This window comes from Gopherus evgoodei, chromosome 1 (genome assembly GCF_007399415.2).
Source record: "Gopherus evgoodei ecotype Sinaloan lineage chromosome 1, rGopEvg1_v1.p, whole genome shotgun sequence".
Classification (NCBI taxonomy): Eukaryota; Metazoa; Chordata; order Testudines; family Testudinidae; genus Gopherus; species Gopherus evgoodei.
In genome coordinates, this window is record NC_044322.1 from 352,426,754 (window position 1) to 352,454,392 (window position 27,639).

The following is a 27,639-nucleotide window of genomic DNA, read 5'->3' on the forward strand; positions in this document are numbered from 1 at the left end:
CAAAAAGATCTTAGAATATACAGGCATCTGGCGAAATCCAGAAGAAAACCTCAGATCTCTAACTCCAAACATACTGTGTCCTTCCAACCTGTAGGACAGCTTACCGGCTGCTGATTCTTGTTGGCTACATCCACCCTCTCAAACTATTTAACCTGGATTTTTTTTTTTCCAGAGAGATATCGTTAACTATTTCATCACAGTCTAGAAGCTGTGATTTGGGCCAGTCCAGCCGCAAGGAGCCTCAAATCTGTGATAAAAGCAGTTGCCCTAACAGCGTTCCCATAGTGACACTCCAGGGGACTGAAGCTGGCTCGCACACACAGGGACAGCTGGAAGCTCTTACATAAAAATGCCATGAGAAAGTATTCTTCAGTTTCTAGACTCTCAATACGGTGCCATTCCATAAACTGCAAAGGACGCAAGATATTCTGTCACGGCATCCGTTTGACTGGGAGGGCCGTATTTTTGGGGCTGTCAGCAAGGAGACATTGCTTAAATTACATTCCTGCTGAAATCTGATTAGACCAAGGCAGCAGTCACATACAAAACCCAGGTCCCTCCAGGAGGAACATCCCCATTTAAACTATTAGCTGCTGCAACGTTAAAACAATCCTGGTAATTCCTGAATGGGACTGGAGAGCTAGCTAATGGTGTTATAAATCCCTAAGTGAATCTGGTTCCCACTAATGCAAATATCATCATTCTGCCTTAAATCCTTCCAGGGCTATTTACTTACTGTACCTTTCCAAGCAAAGTACAGTTCTTTTCTATCAGGGACTGTAATGTTCCTAAATTATTTAGAGAGTTCAAAACTAAGGTCAAGCTAAAGAGGTAGGAACAGATCAACAAACCATTTGGGAGGATAAAGTTGTGGTGTTATAAATATATTTCCTGTTGCACTAAACCCTCTCCACGGGCTGTGTGTGTGTGTGTACAAAACCCACCAGGCTCGTTATTAACCAGGCTTCCTAGTGTGCTCTCTTGACAATTGCCCAACTCCTCCCCACAAAACCCAATCTATTCTCTAAAGCCCTTTCCCTAAGTTCTTTTCACTGGCTCTTGCTTTTATTGCTTCTAAACCCTCAAAGCTCTCTGTGTTTTCTCTTGGGTTCCCATACTTCAGACTGAAGAATTACTCCGACCAAAGATGCACTTAAAACTCCAGAGACTACAGAAGGGCCAGGAGATTCCTCCAGAGGCTCTGCTAAGTTTTCCTAAAGCAGAACTAGACACAAAGGATCAGTGCCTCACAGCACAATGAATTTGGAGGAAACAACTGTTTTCTAACAACACATTTCCCTTACCCCCTTCACAGTGAGGATCAGGACTCAAATAAGCACTAACCTGCTAAATGAAACTCAGCCGTACTTCAAAAGTTTGTAAGGGATGGATTCTGAATGATTCAGATTCTTATCACCACAGAGTCTGAGCACATACAAGTCCACATCATAAAAATGTCACTGTTCAGAATATCTGATGGGACTGGTAATGGGGAAGAAAGCCTCTCCCATTGCTAAAAAGTTTGAACCCAGCCCAGGTCAGCAGCGACTAAAAGCTGTCACCATGTCAAGGTTTTCTGGTGGCCTGCGTTGTGTGTGAGTGATCTAACTCCAGTTCCTACTGGGACAATTGTTCTTTACCACGAAAACCGCTCCCATCACTGGCAGTAATCAGCATCCTCTGCAGAGAGGTCAAGGATTTAAATAAGCAAGAAAAGCGAGCGACCCTCCAAACCCTGGAAATGTCTCTCCAGGTCAGGGCTAAGGCACACTGGAAGGACAGCCTGGCTGCTGAGCAAGCAGGAATCACTATTGCTATGACTTCAACAAGCATTCAATATTCTACTGTCTCTGCAGTACAGGTAAATGAGGGAGCATCATTCCCATTCGTCCCTGCTCAGGGTGCATGATAGCAAAGGTCAGCGCCTGCTTGAAATACTGTACCTGGCCATGGGAGGTCTTGTTTCCACCACTAATTATTCTAACTGCAATGACCAGCAGGCTGCAATCTTCTCCAGATGTGTAAAACAGAACTTAAAAAACCTAACGGGGCCAAAGATTCCTCACTCCAAGCTCACAAGGTTCATATTAAAAGCTCCACGATAAAAAAAACAAAAAAAAACCATACAAATCCATTCAAGATCAAAAACTTTTACCAGTTTGGCTGTACTTTTCAGCTGAAAATATATGCCTTTTTTCTGATAAATACCACATGAAAGATTAGACACTGAAATGTTCATATTTACAGAAATAATTAGAATTCGGTTTCAACTGTTTCCTTCTAATCATCTGCCCGTGCCAACCTCAACTGGAAAGAGTCCAATAAAAGCAACAGATGACTGTGACCTAAGCTTCCGAGCTGTGGAAAAAGAAATAATGTTCGGCCCCTGTGATTTCCAGAATAATTAAAATAAAGACCACCCCATCGCACCCCTTCCCCCGAAAAAAACAAAAAACAAATGGATTCAGGATCTGTTGAGTGTACTGTACACAGTGCTTAAAAGAAATGTAAATAGATGTGGTTTGTAGAAATCAAGCTCTAGACAAAGCCCTTGGCTTTCTGATATTGCTCCAGGCCCAACCCAAGTTTCTGATCGATTTCAAGCAAAGTCTGGACTGTTCTCTCCTCCCTCTCTGGGTCTTGGAGAGCAGAAATTGATTTACGCCGTGGGCAGCTGAGGGACTCACAAGGCATTGTACTCCACACATTTGGATGGGTCTGTTGGGAAGTGTTTCTGGCAAATGGTCATGAGCCTCTTCAACCCCTAGAAAGTTAAGAAAACAAGGAGAGGTCTGTAATAAACCAGCAGCAATCAAACCACCTTAACCATTTCCCGGTCAATTCTGAGTTTAGGGCACAGAAGCGACCCACACCAGTATAACCAGGTTTTTCAAAGTGTTAGGCATCTTCCAAGAGACGTGTGTCTCTTGGACAGGATAACTGCAGGGAAAGGATTTGCTGAATACTCCAAACAGCAGAGGGACTAGTAGGGCATAATTTATTAAATTAGTCCATCGTTCAAACAGATTCATGGCACAACACGTATCGCTAACTGTCACTAGCTCTTTAGACCTTAGGAAAGTGGTTACCTCCTCCAGGAGAGGAAACTGGCACTATCAGGTTAACTGTGATGATTCCTTTCACCAGTTAGACTTTTTGCTTCTTATACTAAACTCAAGTTTAAAATTAAAGGACTGGAGAAGAGCTCTGTGTAAGCTCGAAAGCTTGTCTCTCTCACACCAACAGAAGTTGGTCCAATCAAAGATACTGCCTCACCCACCTTGTCTCTCTAATAGCCTGGGTACACTACTAGTGCTTAAGCTATCGGACAGTCTCCTAAAAAAATCCTACGTGAACAGCACACGGAGTGAAGAGTAAAGTGACCCCAGCATCGGTTGTGGCATGCCAGGCTGCAATCTAGCAATGGCAAGGTACCACTAGCTGGCAGGTGTGACACATGCCTGCCACGAATTCTGAAACCCCTGCTACTTTAGATTGGAACGTGACCTCTAGCTGACAGGAGACATGACTTGGCAGAAGGTCTAGCCTTGACACTGCAGGAGCTCTGGCCTTCTGTGGTAAGTGAGATTTCTGAAAATGGCCTGGTGCTGTCCATTATCACAAGGATTTCTGATTTTCGGGGTTCATTAATTTCATTGGGGAGTGAAATTTCATGGTTTGGGGGATTTTTTTTTAGCAATTTTTGAGTTTAATGTAGATGTCCAAAAATGTTTCTGGGCTCTCTTTTTAGATACTGTAATGTATATTACATACATTACTCATTACAGTAGTAAATACTATAATGAGGAAATACTTTGTCATGTTCCCTAGTGCAGGGGTTCTCAACCTTTTCCCTTTCTGAGCCCCCCTGCCTCCATCATGCTATACAAATTCCATGGCCCACCGGTGCCACAGTAACTGATTTTCTGCATATAAAATCCAGAGCTGGCATTAGGGGGTAGCAAGCAGGGCAACTGCCTGGGGCCCCACACTTCAGCCCCATGCGGGGAGGCTTCAGCTTTCGACCCTGGGCCCCAGTGAGTCTAACACTGGTCCTGCTTGGTGGCCCCCTGAAACCTGATTATGGGCCTCCAAGGGGCCCTGGACTGCTAGTTGAGAACCACTGCACATTACAGCTTCAAACAGCACTAGGTTAAAGTGCACCAGGGAACCTATACTGCACACCGGCAGGGTCTGCATGGTCCAATTAACGCACAATACGTTAAAGCGCTTTAAAAGCCATGCCCCCGGAGGACACATTACTGCTCCACATAGACCAGGGCTTAGAGACAAGTAACCATTCCTGGTGTTTTCCCACTGCTTATTGGATAAACACCACTTATTTTATTTTAAAGCAGGGGTGTTTTACTGGCGTTTATCGGTTAAAACCAAAAATCAGAAGCCCCAAATGATCACCCTCTGGCTTGGATGCTGTAACCCTGGACTTCTAGCAAACAAATCAAAGTGCACCTGATATTGTTGGTCTGAGCAGCAAAGATATTGCATAACCCACATTCAAACAGCATGTACTAAAGAATATCCTGTGTGTTTGCAGCTAAGACAAAGCGCCCACATGCTTAAAGCTGACCCTGCATATGGCTGTACAGTTAGGCATGTGGTAGAGCAGCATAGACCTGAAAATTCTTCCCACAGTGTAGGAGGATTGGACGGATTTGTACAGAAATCTGCATAGTTGGTAGATGTACACAAGGATCCCCTCGGCAGATGAATTTAGCCTGTATTAGAGATAATGGGAAGAGAAACTTCTGCAGGGCACTCAAATACACTGCAACTTGAGAAGGCTACTCCAAGAGGATATCACATAGCCCTCTGGAGTACGGATTATCCCCATGTTAGAGAAGGAGGGACATAAATGGAGGGACTTCCCAAGGCTACAGAGGAAATTTATATTAAAGCCACCATTAGAGATCAGTTTTTATCCCCCAGGGCTGAGACCCTCCTCTGACCTGAGTGCTTAAAGGCCTCCAAGTACGGTATTTTCAGAGAGAATGGCACGAAGACACTGACGCTTAACTTGAGGTATTTCAGAAAACCCCCTTTACAGAGCTTCAAACACGCCCTCCAATCAGGGCCCCCAAAAGCCACCTGAGTGACTCTTCCTCTTCCTTTAAGTGACATCCCCTAGTTACAGGGCCACTGCTGGCTTCTGTGAACATCCGAAATGGAGAGCGTGCGGAAGACATTTCCTCAGATGATCAGCAAGATAAAAGACACTCTTCTTTTCCCCCAGGGTAATGTGACAGTAGAGACGGCATCATGGTTCATAGTAGGAGCTGGAAGCCATGGGAGTCTTGGTATTGCATCAGGAAGGACTGCTGAAAAGGGCCCAGAGGGTAGAGGTTGCTGTCTTGTAGGGAAGTTCCTTGCCCCATGGAACTATTTCTGCAGGTCCCATAGAGAAGGTGGGAGAGCTTTACTTCAGGACAGCTGCCGCAGCAGCTGAACATGTACATGGGACCAGAAGAGGGGTAATTCTCTCAGAAACCACCTGCTGAGACACCTTGCCAGACATCAACAGGAGTAAGAAAAGCTTACACACCCATTCTTCAAGGAATCAGTCTTTAAGTTCAGGACACAATTTCTCAGGGGGCTCTACATGAACCTGGAATGTTGTACCCATTTCGAGCTGATGTCCCTTTAAGGAGAGTTACACTAAGAGAACCACCATGTTTGGCTGCAGAAATACAAGACCAAGTTGGGAACTTGTTTCACTGTTTAGTCAATTCAACAACAGTATCAAACTCCACACAATATGTGATGTTAATGCTACAGGTTAGAAAAAGATGGAGCCCAGGAGACTGATGCATGTGTTTGTAGTTATTTCAGCCGTAATGTAGAATCATGATAGGTGATGGAAAAAGACTTATTAGACTCCATTCCTAAGCCACAGCAGGAGAGCCCCTACGAGTCCAGGATGCCCTGGTTATTAAACTGATCGTGCATTTGGTCAGAGCCAAAAGGCCACAGCCCGTACCTACCACCTTTTATTTTTGCCATATCATTTGTGCTTATAAAATTTGCACTATTCAAAGGTCTTCCTAACGTTTAACACGAAGCCTCTGGAATCCAGTCCAACACTCCTTAAGCCCTTACCTGAATATATTTCCTCTGAGTCTCGTCATTCAAAACATGGGCCACATGCTTAGAGAAAATCTTTTCCCGGCCAGTGCGGGCATGGATGCCAACCATAGTGACGCCAATAGGCCAAGGGGCATTTCCAATGGCCATCTGAAGGTAGGCGTCATTAGCCTGAAAGAAAAAAAAGTTTATAAATACTTAGAAAAGCAGAGATAGACAGACAGGCTAAAACCACAGGGTCTAGAGTCAATATACCAATGGCCTGCAGAACTTGGAAATCTACATTCCTCTGCTGCCAGCAACTTGCTGTGAAACCCCCTGGCAAAGTTTGAGTCTTATCCCCTGCTTTAGTGACTGGTCCAGAGGATAGCAGCCTACTATTGCTACCCGTTACTCAGTTAGGTCAAGTAACAGAGGTCTGCGCTGTAGATCAAAAGATCTATATCCAGCTCATGCTGGGGGGTCAGTATGATTTTACACGATGATATGGGGGGGGGGCTTTTTTTAAATTAGGAAATTGTATACAAAATGTTCAAAGAATGCTTAATTTTGAAACTGTAACAATCAAAAGTTGGGAAATGCCAGAATTACATGATCACATACTATATTTTCCACAGGACTCCTGCCTCATTTAGTGCACAGGCTAGCATGAGTCAGGGCAGTGTAGTGAAGGATGCCGTTTGTAGGAGGAAGTTGGAAGATGTGCAAAGAATGAGGCAGAGAAAGGATGGCCTCCTGGTTAAGGAAGTTGAACTCCACTCTGGAGAACTAGAATCTGTTCCTGCTTTGACACAGCGATGTATGTGATGCAGAGGTTAATCATTTGCCTTAATTCTGGCATTTCCTCATTTTCAAGTGCTTGATTTTGCTACCTTAACATTCTTTTAACATATCTGGATGTAATTAAATACATAGCATGCATAGTGTACACCATTCTGTACAAACCAAAGAGTATCTAAGACAGCAGAACGTGACAAAGGACAACTCTTGCTACAAACTGAGATGGGGGACAGTGTGAAAATCAGGAAGGAGACAATGTGTTTTTTAAAGTTCCAAGCCTCACAAAAGCTTCCAAGTGTGTATTTAAAGTGCCCAGTTCAGTCGACTTAGTGAGTATAAAATCATGCACCTGTGAAACAGACAGGCACAGCTGATTCACCAGCATAATATACCACAGGTCTATTGCTTTCCTTAGCAATGAGTCGGAAGGGGATCTTTTAGAATACACAAAGCATAACTGAAAAATACACTTTACAAATAGCCTTAAAGTGACTTGAATTAAACTTGCCCTAGACCAGCAAATTTTAAGAAAGTCAGAGACACAAAATCAGGCTTGTTTATTAGGCAGATTACCCCAAATCCTCACAAGTCTTATCATAATGCTGGGAAAATGAGGGGAATTACAGGGCTCCATTTCCCCTGCCACCCACACAAGCTAGTATAGAAATACCATTGACATTCCAGCTTCATTTCTGGAGGTGGCTACGGAACACTCAAAACACTTTGATTGTTCTTGTCTGCCAAAGCACATTTTGTCCACAAAACTTTTCAATAATTTACCCTCAGTATCACCCCCTCTTTAAGCTTGTACAGGACTACTGATGTGGGTATGTCCAATACAGGATGTAGGGAGGGACAAGGTCTTATGTGTGTTCAATATTTTACATACAGCACTCAGACACATAATGTGGTATTAATTGAGAGATAATGTTGAAATTCCCATTCAAGTTTCCTCTGCAAGTTAATATAATCATTTACAGCAAGATTCTGCCTGGACTTGCAACTGCATTGACTTCAACACAGTCTCTCAGACTGTAAATCAAGCAAGGTTTGACCATAAAGCAGGAGATGTATCCAAGACTCTTTCCAAGCTGCTCTCTTCTCCTGAGAATTAAATACCATACCAGAACCTGGAAACTTGCCATTCAGTTCCAGGAACTATACAATGAGTGAATTCCCCACATCTCTTTACCTGGCACCTAACCAGCAGAGGCTGATGTCAGTTTTGTTTGAACATGTGTTCTCTCTAACGAGATGTCTTTGAGAAGCTAAATGTGAAACATTCACAGTATATCATCTAACTAATACTACATGGTTTGAACACTTTAGATGCTCATGAGCAAGCATACCTTCACGTATTCCCTTTGCAACATGAATTTAATAATATCTGTTATTGATTCTTTGATGTCTGCAGGGAGAGTCTGAAAGAGGAAAAAACATTAGTTTTACTTCTGTGCAATACATAGCTTTTGAAAGCGATCGTATTTTGCATTTACACAGAGCTTTGCGGCCACAAATCTCAAGCACTTTAAAGAGGATAAATATCTCCAACAAGCTAAATATGAGTCGACAGTGTGACACTTTTACAAAAAAAGCAAACGTGATTCTGAGATGCATTAACAGGTGTGTTGTAAGCAAGACACGAGAAGTCATTCTTCCGCTCTACTCTGCGCTAGTTAGGCCTCAGCTGGAATATTATGTCCAGTTCTGGGCACTGCATTTCAAGAAAGATGTGGAGAAATTGGAGAAGGTCCAGAGAAGAGCAACAAGAATGAGAACATGACCTATGAAGGAAGGCTGAAAGAATTGGTTTTATTTAGTTTGGAAAAGAGAAGACTGAGAAGGGACATGATAGCAGTTTTCAGGTATCTATAAGGGTGTCATCAGAAGAACAGAGAAAATTTGTTCATCTTAGCCTCTAAGGATAGAAAAAGAAGCAATGGGCTTAAACTGCAGCAAGGAAGGTTTAGGTTGGACATTACGAAAAAGTTCCTAATTGTCCGGGTGGTTAAATACTGGAATAAATTGCCTAGGGAGGTTGTGGAATCTCTACCTCTGGAGATATTTAAGAGTAGGTTAGATAAATGTCTATCAGGTATGGTCTAGACAGTGTTTGGCCCTGCCATGAGGGCAGGGGACTGGACTCAATGACCTATCGAGGTCCCTTCCAGTCCTAGAATAATTCAGAGGTTTTCAAATTGGGGTAAGTGAGCGTTCGTCAAGGGGCATGCAAGAAAAATCCTGTATTGGCAGACAACGCACTTTATTTAGTAACACTTGGCAATCTAATCATAGGTATATTGTGACCCTGTCTCAGATGGGGGTATGTGGTAGAGTACATTATTTGGAAAGGGGTATGCAGCCTAAAATGTTTGAAAACCACTAGTACAAATGAGGTAACTGAGGCACACAGAGGCTATGTGACTTGTGCCAGAGTTGTGAATAAAACCCGGGTTCTCGACCACATAAGGAAACCATTGGATCATAGATACACATTATATTTGGGAAGACAATGAGCATTTATTTTAGGCAGGCACTAGGACTCAGTGGTTAAACAGGAGTGGGAGTCAGAGAACGGGGTTCTGTTCCCAACTGTGTCACTGAATGACCTTGAGCAAGTCACTCAGCGTCTCTGTCTCCATTGTATAGATGGGAAAGTGGATTCAATCTTACTATTAATCAGGAGCACTATGCAGTTAGGAAGCAGAGGTTCAGAGAAGTCCTGCTGGGCCCTGTCATTTTGAAGATCCCTCACCCTTTTCCGCAGTTTTCTGAAGAGAGGTCTCAGATAGGATTCTGTCTGCTTTTGTGTAGCGCTGTTTAGTTTCCCCTGCACACCGCGTTTCACGTAATCCTCTCTGGCGTTCAACTCCTTTGCCCACACGCCCAGAAGAAACTGTAAAAGGAAGGAGTAAATTTATGCCATGGTGCCACCTAGTGGCTACAACAGTAAAACGTTTGCATAAAAGTGCAGCATAAATGTCAGAACCGAAAAAAGCAGGGTTTCAGGAAGGACTTGAATGAAAAGAGGAAAGGAACCAGACATGCCGTAAGAGGTGGCAGATACCAAGGTACGAGAAGGAGAGGCAGAGGGAAACTACGGAGATGCTGAGGTGGACATCAGTGATGGAGGCAAGATGGGCTATAAATTGAAAGCAGAGATGTAGGTGGAAGATGCCAACAGCCTCAGGCTCACTTGGAATGGGCATGCGCCCAACACTCCCTTCAGACCAAGGCCCACAGAATGTTAAACACATTATATGTGAAGTTGAATACATGACTAGGAGCACCACGCTTCATAGTTTGTGCAGGCCAAACTCATTGACACGCCAAGGGCTCCCTGCATTTGTCTATTCTCACCCAGGGTGCCACCCTCTCATCTGCCTCTATTTCTGGGACTCTCTGAAATCTCTTCCCATGCCAGAAGCTGTGTGCCACCCTTCCCTCTCCCTACCACTATGAGTTCTGTGTGCCCCCACCCTGTTCCACCCTTTCCCCGAAATGGCAGGAGCTCTGCGTGCCCTCAGTTCCCCCTATACCTGCATACAGCATTCCCTGAAATTTTGCATCATTAACGCATTCCAGACGAACATAGAAACACCACTGAATTGAAGACAGGGCCTCAAAAGCTCAGCCAACACGTCCAACTTGCCCTCACCTTAATACCTGAACTGTCAGAGAGAGAACAATCCTGAGCCAGTGTTACCTTAACATTCTTTTGCCTGGTTACCATCAGAAAACACTCAACATACCAACTTACATGACTAGTTACAACTCTTTTGATAATCTAATTAGTTACCTGAGGACCAAGATATATGACTGAAACACCATGTGGGTTTCTTGCCAGGAAAGCAGTTTACTTTACACTAGTTGCCTAAACATGAGTTTCCTTAGTGAAGCCGTAGGCAGAGGCCAGTGGAATTCTCTGTAATTCCCTTATTAAATCTGGTGAAAACAGATGGAATTTCATTTTCTCAATATGCACGGCTTTTCTTTTTAAAAAACGGTAATTTTTGTATGCACCATATTTGTACAGTGACCATAATCCTGCTTAATCTTTCTGAATTTAAGAACAATTGCTACTGAATTCATTGTCATAGGACAAGGCATAACCAAAACCATATTAATGAAGACTGGAAAACAAGGACCTATTCTTCAGAAATGCTAAGCACCCACCAGCTCCTGCTGGAAATAATAAGAACTCCTGGGCACTGAGCACTTTTGAGAATCTCAGGCCTGGTCTACACTACACATTTATACCGAATTTAGCAGTGTTAAATCAAATTAACCCTGCACCCGTCCACACAACGAAGGCCTTTATTTTCATATAAAGGGCTCTTAATATCGATATCTGTACTCCTTCCCGACGAGAGGAGTAGTGCTCAAATCGGTATTGCCATTTTGGATTAGGGTTAGTATGGCTGCAATTCGACGGTATTGGCCTCCGGGAGCTATTCCACAGTGCACTATTGTGACTGTTCTGAGCAGCAATCTGGAGTCGGATGCACTGGCCAGGTAGACAGGAAAAGCCCCATGAACTTTTGAATTTCATTTCCCGTTTGCCCAGCGTGGAGAGCTGAGATCAGCATGGACTATACGGGAGATACTGGATCTGATTGCTTTATGGGGAGACAAATCTCTTCTATCAGAGCTCTGCTCTAGAAGATGAAATGCCAAAGCATTTGAAAAAATCTCCACATAGAGGCCACAGCAGGGATTCAACACAGTGCTGCGTGACAAGCGTAACGGACTGCCAAATAATCAAATGGACGCTCATGGAGGGAGGGAGGGGGGACTGAAGACTCCAGCTACCCCACAGTCCCCGAAAAGCATTTGCATTCTTCGCTGAGCTCCCAATGGCTGAAGGGTCAAAAACATTGTCCCAGGTGGTTCAGGGTATATCTCGTCAATTTACACACACACACAGCACACACACACCCGTGAAAGAAATGGGGCAAAAATCATTTCTCGCCTTTTTTCAATGTCACCCGTATGTCTACTGCATGCTGCTGGTAGACGCGGTGCTGCGGCACTGAACAGCAGCATCCCCTCCCCTTCCTTTCCTGATGGCAGATGTCACAAAAGGCTTGGAAACCGTCCTCATCATCCCGTGAGTTCTCCTGGCTGGCCTCGGTGAGGTTCGCCGGGGGCGCCTGGGCAAAAATGGGAATGACTCCCTGTCATTCCCGGCAGACAGTACAAAAGGATTGAAAACCGTCCTCATCATAGCAACTGGAGGCTGAGCGCCTTACCCCTCACCTCACCCCTTTCATGTCTAATAAAGATTCTGTACTGCCTGGACTATCATAGCAGCTGGAGGCTGCCTCCCCCTCATTTTATCTCACTAAAAAGTCAGTGTTTCTTATTCCTGCATTCTTTATTACTTCATCACACAAATGGGGGGACACTGCCATGGTAGCCCAGGAGGAGTGTGGGAGGAGGGAAGCAACAGGTGGGGTTGTTGCAGGGGCACCCTCTAGAATGGCATGTAGCTCATCATTTCTGCAGGATCTCTGAGGCTCTGACCTGGAGCAGCTGTGCTCTCTGGTTCTCTAGCACACTTGTCCCATATTCTAGGCAGGACTGACTCTATTTTTAGACAAAACATAAAGAAGGGAATGACCTGGGGAGTCATTCCCATTTTTGTCCATGCGTCCCCAGCCGACCTCAGCGAGGCCAGCCAGGAGCACCCATGACAGCAGCAGATGGTACAAAAGGATTGATAACCGTCATTGTCAATTTCCAATTGCGGACGGTGATACAGGGCGGGTAACCGTCTCTGCTACCTTGCAAAGGTGAATCAATGCTGCTGTGTAGTACTGCAGTACTGCATTTGTCAGCAGCATCCAGTACACATACGGTGACAGTGACAAAAGGCTAAACTGGCTCCATGGCTGCCATGCTATGGCAGCTGCCAGGGCAATCCAGGGAAAAAAGGCGCAAAATGATTGTCTGCCATTGCTTTCATGGAGGAAGGATTGAGTGACAACATTTACCCAGAATCACCCGCGACACTGTTTTTGCACCATCATGCATTGGGATCTCAACCCAGAATTCCAATGGGCGGGGGAGACTGCAGGAACTATGGGATAGCTACCCACAGTGCAACGCTCCAGAAATCGACGCTAGCCTCGGTACATGGACACACACCGCCGAATTAATGTGCTTAGTGTGGCTGTGTACACTCAACTTTATACAATCTGTTTTAAAAAACTGGTTTCTGTAAAATCGGAATAATCCCGTAGTGTAGACATACCCTCTCCCTAAGTGTGGAAATAAAAACTGACATGCAGAATAACCACAACCGGCATTTCTGTCCTGAGTATATTCAGCCACATCTGACTCTTTGCTACTGCTCAAATATAACTACTTAACCAAGTTAAAGTTCTTTACCTTCAAGAATTTGGTTATGATGTCCATGTCTTTGTGATCATCACCTTGTCCTAAGGATTCTCCCAAAGCCTGAAAGAGGGGGGGGAAAAGCCAAAGCAATTCCTCATCCTTCTGTGATACATATTTGTCAAAAAAGGAAAGTTGTCAGATAAATCACCAGTGTTTTGAAATACATCAGTCTAAAACATTTTGGGAACAGAGTGACAATAACCCAGCACATGTCATCAACATCCATGAAACTATGGATAACATTGAGTGACAAAGAACCAGTTTTACATTTCAGAAACCTAAATAATGATTTTGAATGTAAAAGAATCCCTTGACTATTAATAATTGGCCTGATTTGCAAAGGTGCTCAGCACTCATCACTCAAATGGATTTCAATGGAAATTGTGGATGCTCAACGTTGCCAAAAACTCTACAATCACCTTGAAGTTATTCCGCTGTTTACACTATGCAATTTCTGTTTATTTTTTTACATTTCTCTTAACAGGGTCAGTTTTTCATTTTGTTTTTTATTTTAATAGTCAACTTCCCTTTCAGGTTCTCAGACACTACTACCCTGCTGAAATGTCACAGTGGTTAACACTATCACGGAAATTCTTAAAAAGACCCTTTCCCAGGTATATACATTTTTTATTTCATTAATTTAATTTTCATCAATTTCCTAAAATTGTGGTTTATGGTTATATCCAGCTGGAAGGATATAAGTTTTAGGGTTTGTCTACACTATCAGCTGGATCGACGGGTAGCAATCGATCCATCAAGGATTGATTTATGGTGTCTAGTATAGACGTGACAAATCGACTGCTGATCACTCTAGCATCACCTCAATGAAAAGTGCAAGGGGAATTGATGGGAGAGTGTCTCCCATCAACACATTGCAATAAAGACAACGTGGTGAGTAGATCTAAGTACGTTGACTTCGGTTATGTTATTCTCGTAGCTGAAGTTGCATAATTTAGCTCGATCCCCCCTCCCCGTACTATAGACTAGCCTCTAGGCTATGGCTACGCTCAACTGAAGGACAAATACATAGCTGGCCTGGCTCACCTGTGTGCTAGATTTGTTAAAATAGGTATTAGGATTATAAGTATATGTACAGACTTTATTGAATGTTTGTGAGTTGCTACCTGCACTAATCTCACTTATAACATCTATATCCCATATTGTAAGGTAATATTTGAGCATTTGTATTGTAAGCCTTAGACTGTGTAAGGGACAGAAAAGACTCATTCACCTGCGTGAAGTGCTGGTCTCCAATAAAAGTAGGAAGGTCCATCAACACCAGACTATCGTGGAACATTCAAGAGGACAAAAAATGTCTGTTGTTTTGCCCTTCCCTGCCTGTGAAGATAAGCTAACCAAGTGAATTCCTCCTGTTAGCTGAGTTTCCAGTGAGGAAACTAACTGGAACTAGCTAATTAATCCATATCAAGAAGGAACGGTATCTCTATGCTGTTTGGACTCAAAGGCAAGGTTTTCTAAGCATAAGCAAGGGATCCCCAGCTTGCTTATTACAGAAGCTTCTATTATCGTTTGAAATTTAAGCCTGTAACTCATTTCTGTATATATGTTTATCTGCTTTAATCTTGTAGATAACTTATTTCTTTTTCCTATTTAATAAACCTTTAGATAGTTTATTATAGGATTGGCTACAAGCATTGTCTTTTTTGTGAGATCCAAGGTGCACCTGACTGGGGTAAGTGACTGGCCCTTTGGGACAGGGAGTAACCTGAGTATTAATGTGACTCTTGGTGGAAGAGACCATCTATCACAAAGGTACCCTTTGATGTTGTTGCTCTAGGGAAGCTCCATGTTTAAAACCAGCCCCTAAATTTCTCTATGACACAGAACTGTATTGAAAAACAGAGTTAAAACCCCCTCACTGCATACCTCCAATTCTTCAATAGTAGTATTTTCTTCATGGACTTTCAGATCATTCTGAGTGTCTTCTTCTCCTGGTTCCTGACCACCTACAATTTCATTCAGATACTGCTGGTCAATCTTATCCAAAGCTGCCTTCAGGTCATTTCTCAAGCCCTAGGGAAGGGAGAAGAAATTGTTACTAGATAATCACTATCTTGTTTTATTTTTGATAATCAAAGGAAGCTTACCACATTTGTTCATTAAGGGCCTAATCCTGTGGAGACAAATATAGGCTTTTCAGAATTCATTTTTTATTTTTTTTGTTATTTTTATCTTTTTTATTTTTAAGATTTTTTTCTATTATTAACTATTTTTACTTTTACAGTTGTGGGGGTAGGACTGGGATTGAGGTTAGGGCAGTGCTGAGAGCAGGGCTGCAGGGGGCTCCCTATGTGGCCGAGCAGTCCAAGACACCAGGGTGCGAGGGAAGCAGAGGCTGTCCTGGGCCAGTGGACCAGAGATCCCTGGCTAGAACTGTAAGGAGAATGATGAGCCCCCAGTTGCAGGAGAAGTCACACTGCTGCTGAATAGCTTCTGCCTGGGGATGGCTCCCGCACTCCTGGTTGGTGAGTGAGCGAACAGGGTCTTGACAGCAGAGCTACAAGGTTTCCCTTCATGGCCTAACGGCTGATGACACCAGATCCCCACAGACATGTCAGCTCAGCCAATCGCTCAGACAAACAAGTTTGTTTACACTTATGGGAGATAATGCTACCAGCTTCTTGTTTACAATGTCACCTGAAAGTGAGAACAGGCATTCACGTGGCACTGTTGTAGCCGGCATCGCAAGATATTCATATGCCAGATGCACTAAAGATTCATATGTTCCTAGATGCTTCAACCACCATTCCAGAGGACATGCGTCCATGCGTATGATGGGTTCTGCTCGATAATGATCCAAAGCAGTCCAGACCAATGCATGTTCATTTTCATAATCTGAGTCAGATGCCACCAAGAGAAGGTTGATTTTATTTTTTGGTGGTTTAGGTTCTGTAGTTTCTGCATCTTTGTTGCACTTCTAAGACTCCTGAAAGTATGCTCCACATCTCATCCCTCTCAGATTTTGGAAGGCACTTCAGATTCTTAAATCTTGGGTCAAGTGCTGTAGCTATCTTGAGAAATTTCAAATTGGTATTTTCTTTGCATTTTGTTAAATTTGCAGTGAAAGTGTTCTTAAAACAAACAAACATGTGCTTAGTCATCATCCGAGACTGCTATAACATGAAACATATGGCAGAATACGGGTAGAGCAGAGCCGGGAAAATATAATTCTCCCCCAAGGAATTCAGTCACAAATTTAATTAACGCATTCTTTTTTTAACAAGCATCATCAGCATGGAAGCATGTCCTCTGACATGATGGCTGATGCATGAAAAGGCATATGAATCTTTAACGCATTTGGCATGTAAATATCTTGCGACACTGGCTACTACAGTGCCATGCGAACACCTGTTCTCACTTTCAGGTGACATTGCAATTAAGAAGCGGGCAGCATTATCTCCCCTAAGTGCAAACAAACTTGTTTGTCTTAGCGATTGGCTGAACAAGAAGTAGGACTGAGTGGACTTGTAGGTTCTAAAGTTTCACATTGTTTTACTTAGGAGTGCAGTCATGTAACAAAAAAACCCAATACATTTGTAAGTTGCATTTTCATGCTAGAGTTTACACTACAGAACTTCTATGAGGTGAACTGAAAAATACTATTTCTTTTATCATTTTTACAGTGCAAATATTTGCAATCAAAATATATAAACTGAACACTGTACACTTGGTATTCTATGTTGTAATTAAAATCAATATATTTGAAGAAAAACAGCCAAAGATTTAATAAATTTCAATTGGTATTCCAATGTTTAACAGTGTGATTAATTGTGATTCAGTTTATTGAGTTAATCGGGTGAGTGAACTGCGATTAATTGTCAACCCTACTTTTAACCCTACTGAAATGGGGCCAAACGACTACACAGGCTTGAAAGGTGTTAAAAAGTTCCTGAATGAATTTTATTTACTACCTTACAGCCCAGTCCTGCTTCCATTAACGGCAAGACTTCTTTCAAACCTTTGTCTTGTTTAACCTGCTTTAAGTCTTCAAAGAGGAAAAGAAAGGCACAGGTACTGCACAAAACCACTGGGTTCCAGATTGACTGTGGCGGGCCTCTGTTTAGCAGCCTGATGGAGACCTTAGACAGGCATGAGAGGGTTTTCAAACCAGTGACACCTAAGTACTGTAGCCCATAGGATTACTTCGCTAGCTATTATACCCTTCTAATCCAGCCAGCCATATCAAATAATATGTTTCTCTTTCTGAATTAATCCATTTTTATTATATTTCATCAGTATTAATTCTTATGAATTTAAGATATGTTGAGGCATATGATATGTGTTTCCTAACAATTACACATAGGATAAGTTTTGCTGAAATGCGAGAAGCCTACCGCCGTGTATCCGGTAAGATCGGCTAAATAGCTAAAAGCATAATCAATTAAGAGTAAGTAGGCATAAGGTAACCTTTGACACAGATAGGAATGGTCCCCGAACTTTGGGAACTAAAGGGAGAAATATACACAACACTGAACAGGTGTATCTAGAACTAGTTCTACATCCAGCATCTACAACTAGTTGGTAACCGCAAGGTACACCACAACTCAGAAGTTGCCAAGAGAGCCTAGGTTGGCAGTTTTGGGAGTGAGATCATCCTTATTAATATATAGAGAGTAAATGTCATAATCCACTAGCCCATAGGATAAGGGTACCCATAAATTTCTTAGGTTACAGAAATAAGATTTGGGTATAGTAGGTTGGGCCTTAAGTACATAGCGTCAGGATCCTATAAGATATCGTATAAGGATATCATAGGGAGCATTTCTTTGAGCTCTCATTTAGCACTTTGAATGCTTCTTTTAGTCTTCAGCTTCCTCTTTAGTCTATAGAATATAGGAGAACAAAGACTATCTTCTATCATGCTATCAGCTCAGCTTGTGCAGTACAGTATAACTACTCGGGAAGCCAGCACCATCGTGTTATTGGGCATGCCAGAAGTAAGGCTGGTCCTTCACCTCCTATTACCGGGTCCTCAAAGAAAGTGCGTGAGTAAGTTAAGTCAAGGTACTTATAATAGGAATGTTACCCCCAGGAGTTTTGGAATTCTTTTACTGTTTTGCAGTCATAAGTTTCATAGCATTTATTATTCTTTTGTTAATCTCAATAAAGTTTTTATCAATTTGGTATTGTCCTCAGTGCAAGTGTTTTTGCTAAGCACCCCGAGAGTCCTCTCCCGATATAGAACTCTCGGAGTTCTTGAACCCCGTCGTTTGAAATGGACAAGAACCTATACATCATCTGGTTGGATGTGGTCAGTGGGTCAACTAGCCAATAAAATTCAGGTCAACAGTACCTAAGTAAACAATGCTGATGATGAATGAGAGAGAACGGAATGAAGCTCACTCTTTCTAGTTGTGTTGCAGATACCAACAAGGTACGCCGGGAAATATTCAGGGCTTGTCTATACGGTGAGTCAGTGTGCTGCAAGGTGGGATGTGAATCTACAGTGCACAAGCCTGCCACACACTAACTCAATGTGTGCATCTTGCTATCATGCACTAAAAGTTCTGCAGTGTATTCTGACACATTCCCAGGTAGACAGGCTCCTCCTTTGAGAGATCATGTCTGATTAAGGTTATGTCTACCCCTACAGAGACATACAGAGTACAGGCACTACACATGGAACTACATGGCAGAGTAAAAGGCAGGCTGCATCCACACTTGTCACTGTGGTGTGTAGCTAGACACGGCAGTGAAAGACACTGGCAGGGGGAGAGAACAGGGAAAGCTCCGGCAGCTGGGTGCCGCTGGATTTTCCTGTTGCCTCCCCCATCCCAGAGCCTTTTCCCGCTGCTGGAGCCTTTCACTGCAGTAGGGAAAGATTGTGGCAGGGAACATTACACTGCTAAAAATAGCAGTGGAGAGATGGGAGGCACTGCATGGGCATGTAGAGAGCCCATGCAGGGAACATACTCTGGAGGTTTGGGCATATAGGGCACTCTATTCTGCTCTACCTGCCTAAGACATGCCTCACTATCTACACGGACATTTATACTAGGGCTAGCTAGGTGTGCATTATCTGTACTTTGCATGCCGCTGTACGTGTAGATCAACCCTAACACACAAGGAACATATCTGTTAACTAAAATGCTATCTTAAGTCACTTTTCAGAGCTGAACTGTACTTTACATTGGAAAAAAGTTTTAATTTTTTAAATCTAGAAGGAAGGAATTTGGAAAAATGCAACTGCATACCAGAAACAGTGCACTCCTCCTGTTAATAATCTGTCTCCGCTCAGTGGTAAGCTATTCAAAACACTCTTCTCCAAACAGGGATGCCTAAATTATAGCAGGTTAAAGTTTCAGAACAAAAGACTATATTGTTCCCTCCCCACCCCCAAGTTGGAAAGCAACCAACAGCACAGCTTTTGATGTCACTGCCTTCTAGAGATCTCTTTTCCAACTCAAAGCCCTGAAAACGTTCTTCAAATTAACATGCCTAATTTGAGCATTTTAATAGGGCAAGAAAAAGTACATCATATTTAAAATATCCTCCCAGAGACTTTATAGGTGGGAACTGAAGGTAATTTTCATTGCTCTATGATTTTTCATCCTTATGAAAATCCTTAGGGGCAGTAAGTGCTCAGAGAAAACTAGTTACACATACAACTGTTACTTATCTGGTCTTACCTTGTTAACTTCAGGTGCAAGAATTTCGATCTTCCTCAAACGCTGAAATGCATCATAATCTGTTTCTCCAAACAATCTGATTGGTTCACCTCTCTCTCTCAATCTCCTAATCACCTGCAAAGAGTCAACAAAGTGTTCCCTTATGCAAAATTGGAGAGAGAGAGCAAAAAAAAAAATATATAAAAAGAATATCCAAATCACTTCATTTACTTACCATAAAATAGCAACCTAAGCCAGGAGGAAAGGGAAATGGTACATTCTGAACAGCAGCAACAGCAAAATGTTCCTCTTTGTGGTTTAAATAAACAATTCCCAAAGCATTTCAGTTAAAGGTCATTTCAATTCAAATATTACTGATCTAAATTTTGTTTAGAATCTCAAGCAGACTCCTGGAGTTTCTGACTTATTTTGAATTAATATGCAAGAATATAAATCTTTGATTGAAGGGTGGGATTTTTAAAAGCACCCAAGTGACTTGAGAGCTCAAATCTCATTGGCTCTCCATGGTACCAGTGCATCTAAATCATTTTGGTGCTTGAGAAAATTCCATCCAGTATCTTTAAACTCTGCAAAATTCTACTCAGCCATTGGACTGGGGCAAAAAAAACCTTTTTCATCGACATGAGTGTGGGTGAGTAGATTTGGTGCTTGCGCTGTTAAGATATCATGATGTGCTTGCAGGGCTGACTTACATGAAGCCTTTCATCCATGGATCTCAGAGCACTTGACAAACATTAATATACTAAGCTTCAATATTCTGATGTGGTACTTACATATCCTCATTTTAAAGAAGGGTATACCAAGGCAGAGAAATTAATTTACCCAAGGTCACATACCAAGTGACAGGTAGGTCAAGACTACAATCCCAGTTCCATGCACTACCTGCTAAATCACACAGCCTCCCTCATCACCTTCACTGCAAATTTGCTAACTTGGTCTAGGTTTCCTTTTGTGCAAACAAACAAACAGGCCCATTGGTCGCTTACATTTAACACAGGCAAAGCAGCACTCTCACTGATAGATAGGACATGCTATTGGCACTGCCACCACTTTAGGATAGCAACAGACTGTTTGGAAAAGCAGCAGCTGGAAGAGTTTGAGATGTTCATTCTGTAACACGGTTCTTTGCACAGACTCCTGTATTTGGACAGGCATTGACCTTTCAGTACACATTGCAAAATCTGGCCCTGTGGTTCCATGTAGCAGTCAGCTAGTCAAACATCAGTGGACACAGTGCTAGCATGTTGACACACAAACTCCTCTCCAATGAAGTTACAGTTCTTATGAGTGGAGCTATGATGCATGGTGATGGGACATCACGTTCCATACTAGACTAATTGTATGAAACCAAACATGAAACCAACAGCCTATGGTGCACATTTTCGATACTTCACTCCAGAAAGAGAAGACAGGTGTCTGGCAATGCTAAGGAGGCACAGCTAAGATGCTCTGGGTATCTTAACTGTGAATTTCCATGTTTCCACATGTTTAAAGTTTTTTGTAAATGTAACTTAATTCAGAATTTCCCAGCTATTGTTTTTTTGGGGAGGGGTTTTGTTTTACTAACAATGATTATAAGACTTTTACTCTTCAAAGGGTGAAAGAGCATATCAGTAACTTTAGCTTAACTTTTTTGGGGGGATGTATAAAGATTTTTTAAAACCTAGTTTGTGTCTTGATTTGGGACTTGGACTAACAAGTCACAGACACACAAGCTGCTGGAAAAATAGAACTTGAAAAAATTCAACCTGCCGCCTTCAATCCTCTAATCCCATATTCATCAGATAGTTCAAAAGATCATCTGGAACGGTAGTAGAAGCAAGAACTCATGCAGTGATTCTGGGGGGAAAAAAAGAGGCTCTCAACCGAATAATGTCCCTGTGCATTTAACTGCTACTGCTCTCTCTCATCAGTGTTTTCCACAATCACAAAAGAAGGCCCTTGTATGAGAACTAAATAGAACCACTGCAGTAAGCACTGAGATTACAATTATTTAAACTAAAAACTATTATTCTGCATCAAGACCGATACAACCTGAAATAGACGGCTACAGATCATTAGGAAATGTAACCCTAATGGGGAAATTTAGATGCATTTGCTGTAATCTCAGATTAGTTGTGATATTTGATTTTACCTCCTGTCTGGAAAGAGTCATGGGTAACTTCTCTTCTGCCAGCTCTAGCTCCAACCCTGGATTTGATGAAGTCACTGGTTTCTCCTCCTTCTCCTCCTGCTGTACCTACATAACAACAATATCTATTATAACAAATCCAGGGAAGTACATCTATCATGTCAAAGGTATACATAGACTGTAAACTCTCTAGAACAGGGGCTGATTCTTACTATGCAACTGTATAGCACAATGGGTCCTGATTGCGATCAGGCCTCTAGGCCTACCCACAATACTAGTAAAACGATACAGACAGAATCGTACTTCTATGGAAGTATACCTAAGCTTATTATTCAGTGTTAAATATTAAATATCAGTGTTTCCCTAAGTGCACTTTTAAGGGATGGGGAAGGAGACCTTTTTAAGGCAATGCAAAGACACAATGGATTTTGAATATAAACAGCAAAATGACTTCTTGTGTTTTGGAAATGCTTTTTTCAGAAGAACTTGTCAAATGAACATAGTTTATTGCAAAAACATAAAAACACGCCATGCCTTCATCATAGCTGTAGCATCATATCAGCAGTTCCCCTCCATCAGAAAAGGAGGTTCTTGAATTAAGTGGAACCACTTCTTACTTGTATGACTTGGTGTTTTCATAGTGCTGTAAACTTTTATGATTAAAGATATTTAAAGACAGACAGAGCTCATGTTAATGCAGCATCCTTTAAAAGCTCTGCTATAAGTTACACATGTCAAGTTGTTGAAAATAAATGAAAAAAAGATGGGCAGATTGATGCTGGTAATTTTCTGGAACAAAGGGAAAAAATCAGAGATTGCGGGTGAGCAGTGTAGAAATTTTCTAGATGCTTTCTTAGCTTTTAAAAGAGTACTTTTATTTTCCATTTTATTCTACAGTAGATTACATTCTGTTGGCATCTCTACATGTTGACTGTATGTTAAGCCAGTTCCAGTTTTCTCTAAAACAATGACTTGATGGGTGTCCTAGACAGACTAGAAACGAAGCTTTTATATTGTTGCTGGCCAAGACCCCAGTGCTGTAATGAGAAATTAGAAGGACTCTGCATGACCATAAGGGTCTACCTATTTGGACCTACACGACCAGGGCACAAATCTGTATTTAGTGCTACACTAGCAAATACAGGGCCCAATCTTGCATTACTGACTCAGCCAAAATGCCCACTGATATCAATGGGAGTTTTGGGCCAGCAAACAATGGAGGATCAAGCCAATGGCTAGCATCTAAAAGGCGGGTGGGGGACAGTATACTTACTGAAAATAAAACTCATCACTGCAAGGGGGGGGATAGAAACTTCCGTAAGTAAAGATAAGAAAGGAACTAGTTGAAGCACATAAAGAGAAATACAACTCAATGTCAGAAGAATTTCTACAATCTCTAGGCTACAATCATTTATTTTTTGTTTATAACAAACAGCAGCATATGAGGGAAGATTTAAGCCATTCTGTCAGCTGGACTCAAAGTTACAAGCAATAAATTTGCTGCAATTATTTTTGCTTTAGTGCTTTCTCTTTACAAGTGAGTCAAATGCTTACGTTACTAATGCAGTATAAGCAAAGCAAAGCACCCGCTTCAAAAAAAAAATCAGTCTACTTTCTACCCCTTAGTAATAAATTAAAATAATTCAAATGCAGAAATCTGGGAGGCTCTAGAAAAGCACTAAGTTAAGTAGAAAGCTCATTTAAAACCTCTCTAAAGGTCATGCTTTAATTCAAGAAGATTCTTGTAGCAAAACAGACATTCCAGCTCCGGTCCTGGGTAATTTAACTTTTGTTTGTATCTCCTATTAGCCACATCCTGCATTTAAATAACAAATCTGAAACATGCAGGACTGGCTTCAAATGACACACGGGTGCTGGAAACGACTGCAGTTTAAGTAACTAATAAAACCTTTACAGGTTACCTAAAAACCTACAAGCATCCCCCCTTTCACATATATGGCACCAAGTGACTGAAATTATGCTAGAACCACTAGCCCTAGTACAGTCTTTACTTACAATTCTCCACACAACTAGTACAAAGCATTACTCTCTTCCAAGCTGAAATGACTATACAGTAACTAGATTCTCAGAACAGTTTCTGATGCATGTATAGTGATCACAGTGGTACTTTCTTATCAGTAAACTGTTTATGTGTCTAAAGACCAAACATTATGGGAGGAGGGATAGCTCAGTGGTTTGAGCATGGGCCTGCTAAATCCAGGGTTATGAGTTCAATCCTTGAGGGGGCCACTTAGGGATCTGGGGCAAAAATCAGTACTTGGTTCTGCTAGTGAAGGCAGGGGGATGGACTTGATGACCTTTCAGGGTCCCTTCCAGTTCTACAAGATAGGTGTATCTCCATATTTACTTATTATACAGTATCTGAGCAGGGTGTTGGACTGACTGACCAACTGGGTAAAGGTCTACTAAAAACAAGACTTTTTATTTCTGACTAGCAAACATTAAATAAGAGTCTGTTAAAGCATCCAAATTTAGAGTGAAGTGAGTACCTCCCTACCTAGTCATCACACACACGCACACCCCTAAAATAAACCACCATGCTGTCATTCCAGCAAACTACTTAACTGATGCTGTTCAAGAGGAAATAAACAAAGCCTTCCAGATCACTTATTTGTTTCAAAATGCACCCGAGTTGAAGATTGCTTTCTATTATTTTTGCTGAAAGAAGGTAAGTGCTGCGTTGCACTCTTTCAAGCACTGGATCTTTTGGGCCAAGAAAAACAATAACCGATTCGCATACTAAACAAGTTGGCTGGGTTTTTCCAAAGCACCCACTCAGTGTTGCCTCTGCTGACCTCTCTGGGCTATTTCAACAGGAAGACCTTAAACTAGTCTACAGTATAGCCTATTTTTTTTTTTTAAATAAGGGAAGGTGGCTATACCAGATTCAGCATTCATGCCTAAAACACAATTTAAAATGAAAAAGGCAAGCTTTGATCCCAAGCCGCTTCATGCTTTCCACAAGAAAAAAAGCCAAACCATAACACAAACTTAAATAGCTATATATCATGCATTTTTTTCCTGCATTAAAAATGTGTTAGGAAACGCATACCTCTCCAGGTGGCTTCTCATTTACAGGCTAATGTATAACATTGACAAATTGAACAAAGAACAACAATTATCATCAACAATATTTAGAATGCTGATATAAAATATAGACAAAGTGACACACAAACCAATGAAGGAGTAATTACAGTACCTTGTAGCCACATCTTTCAAAGTACGCTGCCTCTTCTTTCTTGGTTAGCTCACTGCGCTTGAAATATTTTCTGTCTCCCTAGAGATGAGAAAAACAATGTCTTGCAGTTCTATACAACTTGATTCCAATCTCTGTTCAGTAATGTCTCAAATCCAACTAGATTTCCTTACGCAGAGGAAAATATTCTCAAAGGTACCCCCAATTTACTTTCATTTCACGCTAGTCATTACATCAGAGTAATATCAATAAGAATCAGACAGTCTGATCGGCTGGTAAGTACACTGCATACTACAATCACTACAAAACTCCCAGATGGTTTGAAAAAAAAGCTGCTCTATCTATTACTGCTTTCATATTATGAGGACTTGAAACTGGTTTATACAACTTCTCCCCACACATATACACTTTACTGTGCATGATGAGGCCCTAGCTATGCTACAAAACTGAATGTGTAAGAAACCATTTTAATCAGTCTCAACTAGTGTAGCTGCGTCACTACTGAGGAGAAGGCCTAACTTCTTAAAAGTTTCTGAAACCATTTGAGACAGTGAGAGTATCTACGCTAAACAGGGACATTGTTCAGGGATATCATATGTCTGTAATAGCTAGCTGTTGTGCTTCTTCCTAAACACAGGTAAGCGCATTCATGCAGAAACAACTGTTTTTTGACAGGACCATGGGGACGTGTCCAAATACAGCACAGCTTGCAGCCCTGATTGCACAAGTGCTTTCTAGGACCCCTAAACATCCAGTGCATAGAACTCAGCACAAAAGTCTCTCTCTCTGCCTACAAAAAGGCAACAAATCCTCTGAAGTAAACTATGTCCTCTCCATAATGGCAATTGATATTATGGCGTACTCATCTCAACACTTAATATAAAGTATCCTCAGCTACTATATAATCTCAGCTCTTCTAACAGCAATAACATGAAAGTCTAGATTTTTCAGCATAAAAGCTTATCATCTAAAGAACTAAATAAATCAGATGGCCAGCAAAGTTGGGGTGTTGTGATGCATGCAACAGCTAAACAAAATTCCCAGATCAGAGTGCAGGTGATGGGTTTGTGTAGTTGTGTGTGACAGAACAAGTTTGATTAAAAGTTTCTGATCTTGCTGTCCTCACTCTGGCCAGACTCCACACTGACTTTAAGAAGGATTTTTGCCAGTGTCAGGACTGTGTGATCACACCTCAGAGACTTTATTTTATAGCTTCATGCAGAATTCACCAAAACAACTTCCCCCGGAGACCATTTGCAATAGACTCATAGACTTTCAGGTCAGAAGGGACCATTATGATAAACTGAGCAGCAAACTTAAGCTTCTTTTCCAGGTTTGATACGTCAGCTAGCATGGCAACCAACAAAACTCTATGGGTTTTTTTAGTCACCCAAATACTGATGAACAAGGAAATGTGTTTAACTCTGTGATGTAAATGCAGAAGCCTGAGGAGGCAAAGAAGAAAGAACCTGGGGCAAATCCCTTTGTCTCCATTTCATGGGAAGCAACCCCAAACTTTACAAGCCTACCAATCCTCCAGATAACAGCTGTCAGGACTTCACACAGTGTGCTGGGAAATCATTTGGGGTCAATTTGCCACCTCACTGCTCCCCCTGCTCCTAACAGTGCAGAATATTACAGACAGCTTGAGGATGGGGGGGGGGTGTTTGTGCCCCTCACTGAAGGGGGCTCAGATTTTCCTTCACTCCAAGATGCGGGGGGAGGGGATAAATATGATGAGAACAAGGCATCTCGTGCGTGTCTCTATCACAGGAGGGGCTGTCGGAGTATCGCTAGAGGAAGAGATGGGGGCGGGTCACTGGCTGCGCGCCCTGATCTGGCAACGGCTAAAGGAACTAAATCCACCCCCCCGTCCCACAAGGACCAGGGTCCATCGCACACTCCTGGCGACCCACCCGGGGCCTCACCGCGACCCGGCCGACCCCTCCCCGCCACCGGCCAACGATCCCGGGCCCCCGCCGCGATCCAGCCCCCACCGCGCAGCCGGCCCCGCACCCCCACTAGCTCCTTCTCCTCCAGCAGCTGCCGCTTCCTGCTGATCTCCGCCTTGAGAATGTCCATGTCCAGCGCCGAGCTCCGCAGCCCGGCTCCCACCCCAGCACCGCCGCCGGAAGCGCCGCAGCAACACAACTGACGTCAGTTCCGGGCAGGCTGGGCGCTAGGCGGAAGTGGGGCCGCGAGAGAGAGCCTGAAGCCGAGCGCCTACAGCGCCCCCTGCCGACTCCCACCAACCGGGAGGAGAGCGAGTGTTGGGCGTCATGCGGGGTGGGCTGGGCTGGCGGCGCGAAGGGGAGTGTGTGCACTGTGCTTGGTGTGACCAGTGATTGTGTGAACTAGTG

General features: G+C 42.5%; 1 protein-coding gene across 4 annotated transcripts; it reads right to left on the reverse strand.

Moving 5' to 3' along the window:
• Positions 1-2,130: 2,130 nt before the first annotated feature.
• On the reverse strand, positions 2,131-27,434 carry PRPF18 (pre-mRNA processing factor 18). 4 transcript variants are annotated; one of them, XM_030566282.1, is made up of 11 exons: positions 27,296-27,434; positions 25,283-25,360; positions 25,136-25,162; positions 22,066-22,170; positions 19,932-20,045; positions 15,169-15,315; positions 13,273-13,341; positions 9,635-9,775; positions 8,229-8,300; positions 6,115-6,270; positions 2,131-2,764 (listed from the first exon to the last, which is right to left on the reverse strand). In XM_030566282.1, exons 1-11 carry the CDS (start codon positions 27,359-27,361, stop codon positions 2,684-2,686), a joined length of 1,056 nt encoding a protein of 351 aa, XP_030422142.1. In that variant the 5' UTR covers positions 27,362-27,434; the 3' UTR covers positions 2,131-2,683. The 4 variants fall into 4 exon arrangements, with proteins under 4 accessions (XP_030422142.1, XP_030421976.1, XP_030422240.1 ...); XM_030566116.1 differs by having other exon boundaries at positions 13,273-13,383; XM_030566380.1 differs by lacking the exon at positions 25,136-25,162.
• Positions 27,435-27,639: the final 205 nt, after the last annotated feature.

Coding starts and splice junctions, on each gene's coding strand:
- PRPF18 (XM_030566116.1), bottom strand. CDS start 27,361: ATGGACATTCTCAAGGCGGAGATCAGCAGGAAGCGGCAGCTGCTGGAG. Junction 25,361..27,295: donor AGGAGAAGGAGCTAGTGGGG/GTGCGGGGCCGG, acceptor TCTCATCTCTAG/GGAGACAGAAAATATTTCAA. Junction 22,171..25,135: donor ATGAGAAGCCACCTGGAGAG/GTATGCGTTTCC, acceptor GTTGTTATGTAG/GTACAGCAGGAGGAGAAGGA.